The 18,512-nt window shown below is 42.5% G+C and overlaps 1 protein-coding gene across 2 annotated transcripts; it reads left to right on the top strand.

Moving 5' to 3' along the window:
• Nucleotides 1-3,737: 3,737 nt before the first annotated feature.
• Nucleotides 3,738-13,501, top strand: LOC140202847 (tribbles homolog 1-like). 2 transcript variants are annotated; one of them, XM_072268298.1, is made up of 4 exons: nt 3,738-3,867; nt 3,985-4,062; nt 6,455-6,747; nt 10,054-13,501. In XM_072268298.1, exons 1-4 carry the CDS (start codon nt 3,829-3,831, stop codon nt 10,493-10,495), a joined length of 852 nt encoding a protein of 283 aa, XP_072124399.1. In that variant the 5' UTR covers nt 3,738-3,828; the 3' UTR covers nt 10,496-13,501. The 2 variants fall into 2 exon arrangements, with proteins under 2 accessions (XP_072124399.1, XP_072124398.1); XM_072268297.1 differs by lacking the exon at nt 3,738-3,867 and adding an exon at nt 4,398-5,055.
• The last annotated feature ends 5,011 nt before the right edge of the window (nt 13,502-18,512 follow it).

The following is an 18,512-nucleotide window of genomic DNA, read 5'->3' as shown; positions in this document are numbered from 1 at the left end:
AGTGCACCGTATGCCTTCTTAACCACAGAGTCAACCTGCACAGCAGCTTTGAGTGTCCTATGGTCTCGGACCCCAAGATCCCTCTGATCCTCCACACTGCCAAGAGTCTTACCATTAATACTATATTCTGTCATCATACTTGACCTACCAGAATGAACCACCTCACACTTATCCGTGTTGAACTCCATCTGCCACTTCTCAACCCATTTTTGCATCCTATCAATGTCCCACTGTAACCTCTGACAGCCCTCCACACTATCCACAACACACCCAACCTTTGTGTCATCAGCAAACTTCCTAACCCATCCCTCCACTTTTTCATCCAGGTCATTTATAAAAATCACAAAAAGTAGGGGTCCCAGAACAGATCCCTGAGGCACACCATTGGTGACTGACCTCCATGCAGAGTATGACCCGTCTACAACTACTCTTTGCCTTCTGTTGGCAATCCAGTTCTGGATCCACAAAGAAATTTCCCCTTGGATCCCATGCCTCCTTACTTTTTCAATAAGCACTGCATGGGGTCAGAGTTTGATGGAAAATTGTCAGCCTACCTTCTGAGGGTGGCCTAGTGCCCAGGGACAGTGGATACAGAGAATCAAAGGTTAACCCTGTGAGGTATAGATGATGATAAATTGAAAACACTGGAGTGGACTTAGGGAATGGGCAGCAGTCATGGTTGTCTCCCACCAATCACGTCACAATTAAACACACAATGTGTATAACCACCATTACATACCCAATCAAAGGACTGTGCCCCAAAAAAGTAGGAAGTCCAGTCGATTCAGCATGTGATCAATCTATACGGTAGATTTTTACTAAAGCAACGTAACTTGCATTCCTGCTCATACCCCTTCCACAACATAACATCAAAAGATCATTCTTGGAGCAGTAGGAATCAAAACTGGACATAGAGCGTAACTGAACTGCACAGATCCTTCATCTGTGCCCACCTTTTAACTTACCCCAACCCTTCCCTCCTGTGTAGCCCTCCACTTTTCTACCATTCATGTGCCTACAGATGTCTTAAATGCCCCTAATGTATCTGCCTCTACACTACCCATGGCAGGACACTCCACAAACACACTACTCTCTGTGCAAAAATTGTACTTCTGACATCCCCACTACACTTTCTTCCATCATTTTTAAAATATGCCCACCTCATTTTAGTCATTTTGCCCTGCCTATTCACTCAATCAACTTGTGCACCCCCTATCAAGACACCTCTCCTCCTCCTTTGTTCCAAAGAGAAAAGCCCTAGTCCACTTCATCCATCCTCATAAGGCATGCTCTCTAATCTAGGCAGTTTACTGGTAAATCTCCTTTGAACATTCTTTCTCTAACAAGGAGACCAGAACCGAACACAATATTCCAAGTGTAGTCTGGCCAGAGTTTTCCAGAACAGCAACCTTAACTCGTGGCTCTTGAACTCAATCCCCAGATTAATGAAGATCAACACTACCAACTTGTCAGCACAATTCCTAGTTACTTATTCTATTTCTACAGTGGTTTGTGGTCCTTACGAAAATTACAGGCAATTATTTTCTGGGACAGGAGGTATTTGGCCTTCCCCTTGCCTGGTGGAATCCTCTAATCATTAGCTTTAGCTATCAATCAGCTGTCAGTTATGTAGGTGCTCACCAGATGTACTCACCATTCCACATAGCTCAGAAACTCAGCATCCTGTTACAAGATAAAGCTGAACATCGGTTCTGCTTCATAAATGTTTATAAAGGTTTGAATCACTCGACAGAACGAAGAACATCTTTCAGACATCTTTCTTACAAGAGCAGGAATAACTTATCAAGATATAACTTGCTGACAAAATTGTGGGGTGCATTAATCAGAATCTGAATTAATATCACTGGCATATGTGGTGAAATGTGTTGCATTGCACCAGCAGTACAGTGCAATACATAAAAATAAATAAAAACATGTACAGTAAGAATTATAATAAGAAATATATCTAATTAGAGAGTGCAATAGTCATAGTCATACTTTATTGATCCCGGGGGAAATTGGTTTTTGTTACAGTTGCACCATAAATAATAAATAGTAATAGAACCATAAATAGTTAAATAGTAATATGTAAATGATGCCAGAAAATTATGAAATAAGTTCCGGACCAACCTATTGGGTGTCTGACCCTCCAAGGGAGGAGTTGTAAAGTTTGATGGCCACAGGCAGGAATGACTTCCTATGATGCTCTGTGTTGCATCTCGGTGGAATGAGTCTCTGGCTGAATGTACTCCTGTGCCCACCCAGTACATTATGTAGTGGATGGGAGTCACTGACCAAGATGGCATGCAACTTAGACAGCATCCTCTTTTCAGACACCACAGTGAGAGAGTCCAGTTCCATCCCCACAACATCACTGGCCTTACAGATGAATGAGGAATGAATCAATACTAGATCTGCTACTAGGAGATGAGCCAGGGCAGGTGGCTCAGAGGGAAGGGGGAGAGGAGGCAGCTGTAGTGGGAGGGGATTCATTGGTTACAGGTACAAATAGGAGGTTGTGTGGATGAGAACCAGCTTTCTGGGTGGTTTATTCCCTCCCGGATATCAGGGTCAGAGAGATCTCGGATGGAGTCTAATGGGAGGGTGAACAGCCACAGGTCCTTGTCCACGTTGGTGTCACTGACCTCGGTAGGAAGGGTGACGAGGTATTGCAAAGTGAGTTCAGGGAGTTAGCTGCTAAGTTAAAGGATAGGACCTACAGAGCAATGACGTGCCATATGGTGAAGCTAGGTATAAGGAGATGGTGCAAGAGGCAGAGCTTCAGGTTTTTGGATTATTGGGCTCTCTTCCACGGAAGGTGGAACCTGTACAGAAGGGACGGTTTGCACCTGAACTGGAGGGGTACTAATACCCTTGCGGGAAGGGGGAATGCTTGCTAATACTGCATGGGTGCATGAGGGAGAGGAGGAATGGAGAGATTTAAACTCCATTTGCTGGGGGATGGGAACCAGAGCGGCAGAGCAGAGAGTGGAGTGGTTGTGAGGAAAGAAGCCTACGTAAAAAGTCAAGAATCGAAAGGCAAAAAAATTTAAACGTATTCTCCAAAATGTTCTACCTCTAGGGAGGGCTGGGTAGACTGGGGTTCTCGTTCACGGAAACTTCATCCAGTGACTATCTTGTTTAAGGATGAAATATCTTATTTCATGAATTAACTTCAATCTTCGCATTTATTTAATTTTCAAGTGTCTTTATAAAATAATTTCAGCTTAAATGTCTGTATTTAAATTTATTTATCGATTTAAATTTAATGTACACACTCATCAGAAATGCTGTGATTTAAACAAAAAACTACAACCAGTATGTGCTTCAAAGGTCCGGACCTGAAATCTGTAAAAACCGCCACCACTTTTTGATGTTCCCTAAATTACCCTTGGCTGTGCTTTTGGGCACCTATCCTGATATCTGGTTCGGTGTCAGATCTTGTTGATGATCCGTGCACTATGATTAAAATAGCTGCGTAAAATTTTAGGGTCTTGGATTACTTCAAATCCGAATTCCTCCGTTTTTGCACTAGACTGCTTTGTTTTCTCCCGGGTAAAACACGACCTGGTTACTTTGAAATGCTATTGCACAACGCCTCAAGAAAAATATATTTGCCCGTTGCAATGACCTGGTAGAGGTGCCGTTGGAGTGTCATTTAACGTGCCTCTACGTCAAGAGAGTTGCCTAGACTGGAACCTTGCGTCATTCAAGACAGCCCATGTGATGGTCATGATTGTGTTGTGAAAGGAGAGAATTTACCGTAATATATGTAAGGTTACGCTCAGAAATAATAGAGTGCAAAACTTACTTTTGTTTGATAGGCTCATGACTTCAAGAAATCCTTTGTTGTGTACATTAACAGCGGTAAGTAGGTTGGATCGTGAAATGAATAGAAAAAGTATATTTTGTTTATCAGTTAGGTAATATAGAAAATACTGCAAATCTTGTTCTGTTTCGAAATTTTGTTTTGTCCGTGTATAGAGGGATAAGAAGAGAAGAAATCGATACGCCGCTTCAACAAGGAATCTGTCGAGGGCGGTGCCAGACTGCGTAAAACAGGTAAAAGTATCTGTGTTTTTGCCGCTCTCTTTTGTTGGGTGAGTCTCATCCAGAGGGTGATGTTGCAATCTTGCAGACTGTTATATTCAGACACACTGTGAGCCAGCCTGCATTCCACAGAGACATTCTCTCTCTCTTTCCCACCTTCCTCCAAATTACTGTAACTTTTTGCTGAACAGAGCAACTTTGATTCAAGTTGCAACCCCCTGCCGGTTACAAGCACGGAGACCGGTTAAAGTTTGCAGTGCGCCCCTTCGCCACGACCGGTTGCCCTGAGGTAATTCGCCCGTGAACCACCTGCACACAAGTGCTGAGGCTATTTTGTTTTTGCACAGAACACCCGCGACCTTGCTTTGGAAACAAGCGCCGCTGCCTACTGCCGGAAAAACGAACGAGACATTTCATCCCGGTACCGGGGACAGTGGATTGGGTGCATTTTTGATTTTTTTCCCTGCAGAAGTGGCCGTGCAAACTGTTTCAACGATCTCTCCTTGCTGCAGCAACCACCCTAGAGGAAGGGTGTTCGCCATCAAGGAATGAAAGCGGCATCTCTACAAGCTGCGTCCACCGTCCTCCTTGCGCATCGCGGAGTACAATCTTGTTACAAACCACAGTGAAATAAAAAAAAATCCTCCTGCTGTTCCCTGCTTTGGAGAAGGACCCCCTCGGCTTTTTTTTTGTTTAGATCTCGAGCTCCCTTTGATGAGTTTAAACGTGCACAGGGCTAGCCCCATCCCAATCCTCCGCAATGCCAGATGGAGACCGAAGCGACTGGAGGCCGAAGAGCCGGCTCCTAAGTGCCCGCGGCTGAGCGACTCTTCCCCGGACGCTGCTTACTTCTCCGCTCCGGGATCCCCCAGCCCGACTCCAAGCAGTCCCTGCAGCAGCCAGGCGTGGGCTCGGATAGGAAACTACCTCTTGCTACAAAACCCAGAGAGGGACAAAGTCTTCAGGGCAATCGGGAGCCACACCGGGAAGGAATTTGTGTGCAAGGTATGGAACAAAAAAAAACTCCAAAAAAGTCACTACTGTTTTATATTTAGGTGGGGGGATGCCTTTTTCAAAGCATAATTTTAATAACTTCTCTTCCTCTCCTGCCTTGTGTGTTTGACTCCCCGGGCGCTGCGTAAATTAGTTGGTAGTTTGTACCCAACTTAAGGCGTTTTACTATCTGACGGATGCGGTTTAGTGCATTTCCGGTCGATTTAAGCAGCGTACGGCGGTGCCGCCATCTGGAGGGCAGCAATGAGATTTCCTGAATGAGTGGCGCAATCGCGATATCAAAGGGCACTTTACATTGAACCCGCAATTTCCATGCTGACCATAAATCATAAGAGCAGAATTAAGCTATTCTGCCCATAGAGACCGCTGTAACTTTCAATCAGGGCTGATTTATTATCCCTCGCAACCAAATTCTTTTGCATTCTTTCCCCCCCGTAACCTTTGACACCTTGTGTAATAAGGTAATTTCGACGCCTGTCCACCTGCCCCTCCATCCCCTGCTAGTTTCTGTGGCTGTCTTTTTTATTTTGCATCTATACTTAGCAAACACAGGAGGTTCTGCAGAAGCTGGAAATCTATAGCGATACACACAAAATGCTGGAAGAACTCAGCAGGTCAAGCAGCATCTATTGTGGGGAATAAACAGTCGACGTTTCGGACCGAGATCGTTCATAGATAGAGTGGACGTAGAGCATCTGTTTCTCAGGGTTAAAATGTCTAATACCAGAGGACGTGCATTGAAGGTGAGAGGGGATAGGTTCAAGAGGAATGTGAGGGGTAAGTATTTTACTCGAGAGTGGTGGATACCTGGAATATGTTGCCTGGCATAGTGGTAGAGGCAAATACATTAGAGGGTTTTAAGAAATATTTGGATAGGCGCATGGATGTGAGGAAGATGGAGGTGTATGGACATTGTGCAGGTAGGAGGGATTCCTTTTTGTTGTTGTACGTTTTAGCTGATTCGGCACAACATTGTGGGCCAAAGGGCCTGTTTCTGTCCTGTATTGTTCTATGTTCTATCTGCCTGATCTGCTGAGTTCCTTTGGCATTTTGTGTGTGTCGCGAAGCAGTTAAAAGCAGCTTTTTCCTTACCACTCACCACCTGTTCTGAATTAATAACTCCAACTGCTAGAAATAGGCAGCATTTGTGTGACCCAGCGGTGACCTTTTGGATCAGATCAAAGTTCCGCACAGATATCATCGACATGTATCAAATCGGATTTTAGCGGATAAGCACTACTTTGCTTTTGTGTTAACGTGTTAATTTGCTTAAACTCGGAATTCTGCGACTTGCTCGGTAAAATAAGGGTTAAAAAGCCGCTCCTTAAGCATAAATAGCTAAAGTGTTGAGTGTTTTATTTAGAAATAAGACGTTGTTTCGCATCCACAGGTTTTTGATATTAGGCAATACCAGGATGAAATCGGACCGTATCTGCAGATGTCACTCCACGACAACATCACTGCGATCGAGGAGGTAATCCTCGGGGAACGGCAGTGCTACGTGTTGCTGGAGAGGGGCCATGGCGATATGCACTCGTACATGCGGAACCGTAAGCGCCTGGGCGAGGAGGAAGCGGCGCGCCTCTTTCACCAGATCGTCTCGGCGGTGGCCCATTGCCACGATTCCGGCATCGTCCTGCGAGACCTCAAACTCAGGAAATTCGTCTTTGTTGATGAGCAGAGGTGCGTTCAAAACGGGTGCATCCAACACCGAAATCAAAGCGATTGCATTCACCTTAATCCCAGCTCTGCGCGGCTGGTTCTATTGCTGGGCTAGTAATCTTAGCTTTTGTTTTTTTTTAAAAATCAAATTTTGTTATCCGCAGTGATGCTATGAAGATATCACATTTTACCAAAACCAAGTCGGTAAGAGGATCTGTTATCCTTACGTCTATCGTGCTCCACCTAACCGCCCTCTTCAAACTAACCGAGGGCAATGAGATTCTATAAAATGTGGCACACGCTGTCAGTGAATAAATTAATTTTAAATCCCTTGCAAGCCACGATAGTCTTTTACACAGAATGAAAAAAGCACGTCTTAACTCTCAGATTACACTTGTTCTGAATGCTTAGGTAAACTGAATGTGGTTTCTTAAATCGGTTGTGTGTGCTGTATCTGTAATGTAACCGACATGTTTAATTGAAGTTGGTTAATCTGACTCCCTTTTGAAATTTTAACGCCATGTTAGTACAACTTTTAGACGTGACTGGCGAAATAATTGACTACTTAAGCATAGGATATTATATTTCAAAGGATCAGAGAATGCCCAGAAGAAAATGAGTATATGGTGACATAAGGTTTGGAGTTTTATAAACCAGAGTTAATTAATACACATGGTCAGAAGATGATTATGAAATCACCTGTTAAATAAAAAAGACTACATTTCCAAAATAGTAATCAGTAACCATTTTGTGACTCTGTAAATGCTTCAATGAATTTCCAGGTGTTTAGACAATGTTTCTGTGCTCTTGTTAGATCAAGGAAAATTGTACAGCTTTACTAAATGCTCAGTACAGAACTTCAGGATAGTTTAACACACACAAAATACTGAATGAATAGGTTTCTACTAGGGGGATATTTATATGGGGATAGGTTAATACTTCCCTAAAGTTCTTATGGTGTCTTCAGGGAATAAGCCATAAAATAGTTACATCTTGCAATGATTTACCTATAGATTTATTCGTTTAGAGACGTAGAACACAACACAGAAACAGGCCTTTATGCCTATCTAGTTCATGCCAAACTATTATCCTGCCTGGTCCTATTGACCCATACCAGGACCATAGTCCTCCATACCCCTCCCATCCATGTGCCTATCCAAATTTCTCCTAAATGTTGAAGTCAAACCTGCATCCACCACTTCTACTGGTTTTAAAATAATTTTAATTTTTTTTAGTGAATGGTAATTGCATTCTACATATTTGCAACAATAGAGACAAAAGTCAATGGGTCTCTAAATATTTCAAAACTATTGTTTATTTTAGATGAATAAAGCATATTGCACAAGGTTATCAAACATTTATAGACTGGAGTTGGGCAAGTGCAGGTTTACCGCAATGCTATTATCTACAGCCTTTTTAAATGAGTAAATTATTAATAGAAATAATAAACATTTAAAATTGTGGCTAATGATGCATGCAGCTTTGATAGATGATTAAGCGCAGGACTGCAGCAACATTCTTAAGGGGGCCATTCCCAACAGCTATGGCAATTAAAGATTTGATTGCATGTTCCCATTTCAGATCTTAGGGTCTTCCCTCAGCATTTACAAATGAAAGCAAAATAGCTACTTAAACTACAGAAAAGGTCTTGTTTATCTCAGATATAACCCACAGTATTTGCCTTAGGCAAATTACCCTCTTTATGTGACTAACAAAGCAACTTGGCCTGAGATATAATTATTGTACAGTGAGGTAAGTGAATTCCAATTCTATTTTAGTTTGTTTCACAGTTGAGGTTAGACTGTAACATGCTGCTAGCATGGGACAGTTGGGTGAATTGTACAGTGCCTTTTACAGGAAGCTTAATAAACTCATGAATGTGTGAGAGTTTGGTAAATTTTGATGAAGTGGGGTGGGTGAAGGTTTATGTGATGTGTAAGAACAAAACAGAAGGAAACAGAAGCAGAGCTGGTTGTACAGAGCCCTCCAGCTCACCCTGCCACTCACTACGACCCTGGCCTGAAATGTCGACTGTTTATTCCCTTTCATAGACGCTTCCTGACCTGCTGAGTTCCTCCAGTATTTTGTGTGTGTGTGTTATTCTGGATTTTTAGCATCTTGCAAATTCCTTGAATTTATGTTCTCTTCTACACCCAGCTCCTATAACCTTTTAAATGTTTATCTCTCTTGCCACCTTAACTATGTGTATGTCCTCCAGCAGTCCTGGGGGTAGAGAATTGAGATTCTCAGTACTCTAGAAGTCATTTCTATGCATCACACGTCACAGTTTTGAATAACTAGCCCATATTTTTGTAGCTAACCACCCCCGCCGCTGGGCTGTAACTCAGCCGGTATTGTTTCACTGCTGTAGGTTGTATATAATTCACAAATGACAATCCACATGTAGCAGGTATTAAGGTTAACAGCGGTATTTATATAGCACATTAGTTAAATTACTGCAACCAGCAAGGTGCATGCTATATTTTCCCCCTTCATCATGTGCTACAGATTTGACAACACATCCAAATCTGGATGGGTGGTGTTGCAATGTAAGGTACTCTCATTGTCAAAGCAGGTGCTGATTGTTGATTCAATGTCATAAGGGACCATAATACAGAGAGAGAGAGACAGACAGACACACACACCCATAGACGCACACAGACGCGCATACGCACAATGAGACACACACAGATACGACAGACACGCTCACACAGACACACACACACACACACACACACGCTGGATTAGTCATGTTTTCTATTTACAAAACACAAGAGCTGAACCTTCTGCCCTTTCCACAGATTCTGGCTTCAGATGTAGGGCACATCTTTTCAATCACCCGATTGATCTGCTCTTCAATAGCATCAAACTAATTGTACTTGTTATAAATATATGGCTTTTAGCTCCAAAGCTTTCACTCTATTAGAAATATGTATGTTTAATTGTACTAAGCAACATGTGAAATCTGCATTTAAATGTTCACACATTCAAGTTTTACAAGGCTGCATAATTTATAATATCATCAATGCTGATCAAACAGCATAAATACTTTCAGCAGCTTTATGAAGTAAAATTACTGCAGAACTTTGAAAAGTGAAGACAAAAGATTCTGTCCGAAGTGTTCACTAAGTAAATGTGAGGGGATGAGTTATTCGGTGAGCATGTGTGTGTATGCATGCACCTGTGTCTACACATCTGTGTTGTGCGTTTGTGTGTGTGTGGAATGGGGTAGTGGTATTTCACTAAGGAGTGACTGGTTTTCACATCCATTCTTGCCTTGTACTGTTTTTAAGCACAGTGCTGATTATTTGTCTGCCATTCCCACAGGAGCTGGCTGAGGCTGGAAAACTTGGACGATACTCATATCCTGAAGGGAAAGGATGACTCCCTGTCTGATAAGCATGGATGTCCGGCTTACGTAAGCCCAGAGATACTGAACACGAGTGGATGTTATTCTGGGAAGGCAGCGGACATCTGGAGTCTCGGCATCATGCTCTACACCCTCCTGGTGGGATGCTATCCTTTCCACGATTCTGACCCCGGTGCCCTTTTCAATAAGATACGGCGCGGGCACTTCTGTATCCCGGACAACATTTCACCCAAAGCCAAGTGTCTGATCCGTAGCCTGCTGAGGCGTGAGCCCCTGGAGCGACTGACGGCTAGTGAGATCCTTATGCACCCTTGGTTCCAGGCTGCCTCTCGGCAAGCCCCCACTGATCAGGACTATCCCACCTCTGACCAGACTGTTCCTAAGCCTGCGAATGACTGACAGGAAGGGTTTACCCTTGTCTGTTGACACCAAAGTGAGGAATTTCTATATTGACAGGAAGAGAAACAAGGCTCTAAAGTTGTCCACCCAAATCTTTTATTATTGAATGTTGTTCCATTCACCTATTATGTAGAACAAACATCATCTGAGTAGGCATTTAACTCTCTGTGTTCAACTTACCACAACAACAGTTGTTCAATTGGATCCCAATGTAAGGCCAGGGTAGATTAGAATAAACAGGCAGCAGCTGCGGGGAGAGGGACTGAGATGCTGAGAACTCGATAACTTTTATTAGAATTCTTTTGGAATCCTTGGTTTATGGTGCAGTTGAAGTTCATCATATCCTCATATCAATTCCTAAACTATTTATTCATTTAAAGATTTATTTAAAAGGCAACCAATACAGGCATTTAACTTATTACCTGTTCAACATTGAAAAGGCTGTGAATTTCGTTAATTTGTATGTGATTGTTTTTTGTTATATGTCCTTTCATCTGTGGACTGGCCTGCTATTTGGGAAGACTGATGGATTCATTCATGGCTGTTTTCTAAGAGTCAGGCTGTTGAAGGGATTTCGTAGGAGTTCGGAGCGGTGCCAGCTTTTTCCCAGAGGCATGACTTTCTCAGTGACAGCACTGAAACTTGGTGGGCCATCCGGAAAAAAACACTATGTGCCAACCCACTGAGGGCATTGAAGCCTGGCAATGTGAACTAGTACCCTCAGGGTGCCCTAATCTATGCACTGTACAGTGACCAATTTGATACCATGTGAACCTTCTGATAAATGGAAGTAAGTTATTTAAATGTCATAAAAATAGGGATCAGCTGATATATTTCTGGGTATGTGGTCCTGAACTGAGACAGCTGCTTCTATTTGTAGGTAGGTGATTGTAAATGACCTCAGGTGTTGATGGGTGGGAGCTGATGAGTGTGTGAGGGAGAATTGATCACAGGGAGATAAGGCACTGATGAGGGGAGTGAGCATAAACTCCATGGCTTGATTGGCCTCATGAAGTGAAAAGCTTTGGAACAAGGGCTCGGCTCTTCCAGATGCTGAGGACCAAATAAGCTGACCTTGCTGAGAAGTTTCTCATGAGCTGGAAAGATAGCAAGTATCAGGTAATCTGCTGATACTTTACCCCTGGGCATTCAAAAACCATAGAAAGATTTGCAAAATTAAAAATATCAGAATATACTTAATTAAGAACATCTTAAAATCCCAGCAAGTATTTATGAAATTTAATACTTCACTACAAACCACATTTGGAACTTCTCTCCAGCACGGCAGCCACTGGGCTCAATGGCATCTCGAATAGGAAGTGTGAGGTCAAATGTGCCAACGTCTGACTTTCTGCCTGTTGCGGGCTCCTGCCTTTAGTTGGGCACGTGGTGGACTGAGGCGAAATGAGCCGAGAAATGCCGATAGAACCTCCCAGTACTTGTGCTTTCTTTTATGTAGTCATTTGGCCCTTTTCATTCTATGACTTGACTGCATTCACATCACATTACATGTAGGATTGATATAACGCAGTCAATGAATGGTCTCTTTTTTTTAGTAAAACATTCTTCCTACCAGCACAACCCTATAATTCCTCCTTCTCAGCATGTACCACAAACAGTGTTGCTGCTCAAGATGATTTTGAAGTAATCTGAAATTTACCATTTTGACAACTGGTCAATCTCAGATGGTAATATTGACCAATAGGATTAAACAATTGCTGCGTGTGTACATATTTAAAGCGTGTTCAATCTTTTCAGGTAGTGTACCGAAAGTGCTTGGAGTTCTTTAACAAGTGTGGCATAGTTACATAATGCACTCCGAGTTTTCGATATTTTCTTGTTAAAATTAGGATGTGGAAACTTTCAAGAAGCAAATAGGAAAACCCTTCAACTTTACTAGCCCTTTTTGATGTAGAACATCTACTGTGAATTAATATAGTGGTGCTGTTTTAAGATACAGCCAGTCTTAAAAACAAGGTATGAATGAAAGAGATCTGTACCATTCTTCAAGTGCAAACATTAATTTTGACATGAATGAAGCAAATAATTTTGAGAAGAGTCAAAATACTTCATTGTTGCTTGGCTTTTTGATCTTGACTGTTTCAGAATGTGATATAGATACCATGAGAGTACATCAGTTATTGTGAAGTATTTGCCTGATTTTGCCCTCTCCCTAGTTTCCTTGCAGAACTTAAAAGAGGACCTTTAAGAACAAATTTGTGGAAGGGTACGTATGGTAATACAGTTACAAAACTTTATATATTGGGTAATTTACATTAAAAAGCACTGATGTTCCTCCTGCACTCATTACTTGAGAACCTCTTGAGACCTTAGGCAAACTAGTCATATCTCAGCTTTTAGTTTTTTTAATCATTGTGAAGCATCACTTAAGACAATTGTGTTGAACTTTAAAATGTTATACAGATATCCATACACTCTCTCACTTGATGACCGTGATCAATTTTTGCTTTGTTCCTTTTGTTGTGTTTGTAGAGTAATCTCAAAGAATGTTTTTCTTCAATTTTAAAGAGCTCGTTAACTAGCTCTTCGATGAGGTCATCACATGTAGGGGTGAAACCAAAGCAGAAAGATCGGGCTAGAGTTGGATGTTGCATCCTTCATTAATTGCTGTGTATATTTTTATACCTCATGTACAGTGTCCATGTAATTGGTGTCTTGTCAATTCTGTTCCATATTGTTAGAAAATACTGTGCTGATGTGTACAAAGCAACAGTGTCAATGTGAGTCCTTGCAAGCAATACTTGTCAGATAATAATCATGAGGTTAGAGGTTTAACGGAAATATTTCTATTTCTCTGGTGTGCTCGTGGTTACAGCTTATCGTATCTATGATACAGTTTTGAAAAATATTACTACTGGCAAATACAAAACAATACTGGCAGTGATGTCCTGCTGATGAATACTAAACACTATTTTAGAAATGTAAACTATGTAAATATGTACAATTCTCAAAGAACAGTAATAAAGTCAAAAATACCTGAATAAATCATGTCTTGTGCGCTATGTTAATGGAAGTGCAATGTTTGATAGGTGGTAGATTGTACATTTAGCATTCAGCACTGTTGTGAAGAGGGCATATTCTGGGTGGTGAATGATGGATGCTGCCGCCTTAAGTTCATTACTTGTTGAAGATGTCCTTAATGGTGGGGAGGCTAGTGCCCATGATTGAATGGCTGAGGTTTCGACCCTCTGCAGCTTGTTCTGATCCTGTGCTGTGGCCCCTCTATATCAGACAGTGATACAGTCAGTTACGTTGCTCTCTATCGTACACCTGTAGAAATTTGCTCAAGTCTTTGATGACATACCAAATCTCCTCAAACTCCCAATGAACTATCGCCACTGGCATACCCTCTTCATAATTGCATCAATATGTTGGGCCCAGGATGTATTTCAGAGATGTTGATACCCAGGAACTTGAAACTGCTCTCCCTTTCCACTGCTGACTCTTAATGAGGATGAATGTGTGTTCCCTCGACTTCCCCTTCCTGAAGGCCGCACCTATTTACTTGGTCTTACTGAGATTCAGTGTGAGATTGTTGATGTGACACCTCTCAACCAGACTATCTGAAATTGTATGAAATTTCTGCCATTCACCTGATGCAGAGATACTGAGATAAGTTAGGTAAATTATGCTCTGTAATGATTTTGAGAGGGGCACCAGCTTTGAATTGATGTACTTACAATTATGCTTTGAGTTGCGATGCTACATGGATTGTTGTTTTCACCTGATGACTAACCTGACCAAGGAGGAAGCTGACATGCTTGTTTTCTTTGAAGGATGCCAGAAACATTACAGATAGCGCTGGCATTCTGCTGTGTCCTGAATATTGATTGGCACCTGATTAGTTCCAAGGGATTAGATGGGGCAGAATTTGTTAAGTGTGTCCAGGATGGATTCCTGTCACAGTATGTGGACAGGCCGGCCAGGGGGAATGCCATACTAGATCCAGTACTAGGTAATGAAATGGGTCAGGTCACAGATCTCTCAGGGGGTGAGCATCTGGGGGACAGTGACCACCGCTCCCTGGCCTTTATAATTATCATGGAAAAGGATAGAATCAAAGAGGACAGGAAAATTTTTAATTGGGGAAAGGCAAATTATGAGGCTATAAGGCTAGAACTTGCGGGTGTGAATTGGGATGATTTTTTTGCAGGGAAATGTGCTATGGGCACGTGGTCGATGTTTAGAGATCTCTTGCGGGATGTAAGGGATAAATTTGTCCCGGTGAGGAAGATAAAGAATGGTAGGGTGAAGGAACCATGGGTGACAAGTGAGATGGAAAACTAGTCAGGAGGAAGAAGGCAGCATACATGAGGTTTAGGAAGCAAGGATCAGATGGGTCTATTGAGGAATATAGGGAAGCAAGAAAGGAGCTTAAGAAGGGGCTGAGAAGAGCAAGAAGGGGGCATGAGAAGGCCTTGGCGAGTAGGGTAAAGGAAAACCCCAAGGCATTCTTCAATTATGTGAAGAAAGAAAGGATGACAGGAGTGAAGGTAGGACCAATTAGAGATAAAGGTGGGAAGATGTGCCTGGAGGCTGTGGAAGTGAGCGAGGTCCTCAATGAATACTTTTCTTCGGTATTCACCAATGAAAGGGAACTTGATGATAGTGAGGACAATATGAGTGAGGTTGATGTTCTGGAGCATGCTGATATTAAGGGAGAGGAGGTGTTGGAGTTGTTAAAATACATTAGGACAGATAAGTCCCTGGGGCCTGATGGAATATTTCCCCAGGCTGCTCCACGAGGCGAGGGAAGAGATTGCTGAGCCTCTGGCTAGGATCTTTATGTCCTCGTTGTCCACGGGAATGGTACCGGAGGATTGGAGGAGGTGAATGTTGTTCCCTTGTTCAAAAAAGGTAGTAGGGATAGTCCGGGTAATTATAGACCAGTGAGCCTTACGTCTGTGGTGGGAAAGCTGTTGGAAAAGATTCTTAGAGATAGGATCTATAGGCATTTAGAGAATCATGGTCTGATCAGGGACAGTCAGCATGGCTTTGTGAAGGGCAGATCATGTCTAACAAGCCTGATAGAGGTCTTTGAGGAGGTGACCAGGCATATAGATGAGGGTAGTGCAGTGGATGTGATCTATATGGATTTTAGTAAGGCATTTGACAAGGTTCCATACAGTAGGCTTATTCAGAAAGTTAGAAGGCATGGGATCCAGGGAAGTTTGGCCAGGTGGATACAGAATTGGCTTGCCTGCAGAAGGCAGAGGGTGGTGGTGGAGGGAGTACATTCAGATTGGAGGATTGTGACTAGTGGTGTCCCACAAGGATCTGTTCTGGGACCTCTACTTTTCGTGATTTTTATTAACGACGTGGATGTGGGGGTAGAAGGGTGGGTTGGCAAGTATGCAGACGACACAAAGGTTGGTGGTGTTGTAGATAGTGTAGAGGATTGTCAAAGATTGCAGAGAGACATTGATAGGATGCAGAAGTGGGCTGAGAAGTGGCAGATGGAGTTCAACCCGGAGAAGTGTGAGGTGGTACACTTTGGAAGGACAAACTCCAAGGCAGAGTACAAAGTAAATGGCAGGATACTTGGTAGTGTGGAGGAGCAGAGGGATCTGGGGGTACATGTCCACAGATCCCTGAAAGTTGCCTCACAGGTGGATAGGGTAGTTAAGAAAGCTTATGGGGTGTTAGCTTTCATAAGTCGAGGGATAGAGTTTAAGAGTGGCGATGTAATGATGCAGCTCTATAAAACTCTGGTTAGGCCACACTTGGAGTATTGTGTCCAGTTCTGGTCCCCTCACTATTGGAAGAATGTGGAAGCATTGGAAAGGGTACAGAGGAGATTTACCAGGATGCTGCCTGGTTTAGGAAGTATGCATTATGATCAGAGATTAAGGGAGCTAGGGCTTTACTCTTTGGAGAGAAGGAGGATGAGAGGAGACATGATAGAGGTGTACAAGATAATAAGAGGAATAGATAGAGTGGATAGCCAGCGCCTCTTCCCCAGGGCACAACTGCTCAATACAAGAGGACATGGCTTTAAGGTAAGGGGTGGGAAGTTCAAGGGGGATATTAGAGGAAGGTTTTTTACTCAGAGAGTGGTTGGTGTGTGGAATGCACTGCCTGAGTCAGTGGTGGAGGCAGATACACTAGTGAGACTACTAGACAGGTATATGGAGGAATCTAAGGTGGGGGCTTATATGGGAGGTAGGGTTTAAGGGTCGGCACAATATTGTGGGCCGAAGGGCCTGAACTGTGCTGTACTATTCTATGTTCTATGTGTAACACCAGCTCCCAGCTCCCGGATTTAACACTTCTTGTTACAATGCAGAACTGAAGAGGGTTGGAAACTCCTTCATGGTTCTTTGTGTTTCCTGCTGTCAGCAAAGTGCCAGAATAGTCTTAGGTATATTGTTGAAGCTCTACTGAATAGCAAAAGGACATGGAGAGGATGTTTCTTATTGTGAGGGTGTTAGGACCACTGAGCACAGCCTCAGAATAGAAGAAAGTCCCTTTGGAACAAGGATGAGGAGGAATTTCTTTAGCCAGAGGGTAATTATTCTGTGGAATTCACTGCTGCAGAAGGCTGTGGAGGCCACGTCTTTGTGTATATTTAAAGCGGAGGTTGATAGGTTCTTGATTAGCAATTGTAATTAACAATGGTCAATTGTTACGGGTAGAAGGCAGGAGAATGGGGTTGAGAGGGTAAATAAATCAATCATGATGGAATGGCAAGGCAGGCTCAATGAACCAAGTGGCCTAATTCTGTTCCTATGTCTTATGATCTTGAGTGCTAGCACACATTTTATTTCTCCTTCCATTAATAATGTTCTCTGGTAGGGTTCTAAGGCCCTCTTATTTGGTTGTACATTAATTTGACCACTTGGCTGTAAAAAAAAAATCTATTTTCATTTATGTTGTTGCTAACTACAGGCCAGAGACTTACCTGATAGACTCGTGTAGCTGAAACTTTGACTCGTCCTCACTCTCTAATCTAAGGCACTAAGGCAATTATACAATACTGATCCTGATCCCTGACTCTGCTCAATGATCAACTCTGATCCTTATGACTTTGCTGTTCTCTGGGGGGAAACCCACAGAGCTGTTGGTATAGTGAGCTGCTGGATGTAGTGCACATTTTGTCTAGCGATTGATGTTGATCTGAAAAAAGCCAGAGAAAATTCCCCATTTGTTCTTGACATCATCGGGTCAAGACAGCATTTTGCAAAGGTTTGGTTAAAGTTCCAAGAGCATGGTGTGCTTTCCAACATGGGTCATGATTAGTTGAATGATGCCACTTATTGAATCAAAACTCAAAGTTCAAATATATTTATTATCAAGTACATAGCGTATATGTCACCATATACAACCCTGAGATTCATTTTCTTGCAGGCATTGATAGTAGAACAAAAAAATACAAAAGAAGCAAATAAAAACAACACACATAAGTAAATAGACTTACAAATTGTGCAAATACAAAATATGAGCCTGCCAGCCTTGCCCCTGTATTTGTTCATTGTCATCTCATCTAGAGTCCTTATGCTTTCTGTTTAATTTTGTCAAGTTTATTTTGACTGGCACGGGTTCTCACTCTACTGTGATTATTTAAAGCTTACTCCCAATTAGCGCTTATTGCGAAGTCCTTGACTGTGTTTCGAGAATAATTCGTCCTGCGGTATCACCTGGCCAAGCCACTAAAGTTGAGTTCTCTGTCTCTGTCTCAACATAGGAATTTGTCAATCCTCCACACCTGGGTGCCATCATCTGTCAGTACACACAGAGACACAGACAGATTCAAGACATAATAAATAAATAAATAAAATTGAGAGGTTGAGTTATAAAATCCTTGAGAGTGAGTCCACAGGTTGTGTTCAGTGATCAGTTGAGCTGAAGCGAGTGAGCCTATTGGTTGAAGGGTAATAACTGTTCCTGAACCTGATGGTGTGGGACCTGAGGCTCCTCTACCTCCCGTCTGATGACAGCAGTGAGAATGGCCTTGATGATGGATACTGCTTTCTTGTGTCAGCACTCTTTGTTGGTT

Source organism: Mobula birostris, chromosome 9 (genome assembly GCF_030028105.1).
Source record: "Mobula birostris isolate sMobBir1 chromosome 9, sMobBir1.hap1, whole genome shotgun sequence".
NCBI classification, from domain to species: Eukaryota; Metazoa; Chordata; class Chondrichthyes; order Myliobatiformes; family Myliobatidae; genus Mobula; species Mobula birostris.
The sequence above is the reverse complement of the archived record's forward strand: the minus strand, read 5'-3'. Positions and strand labels throughout refer to the sequence as shown.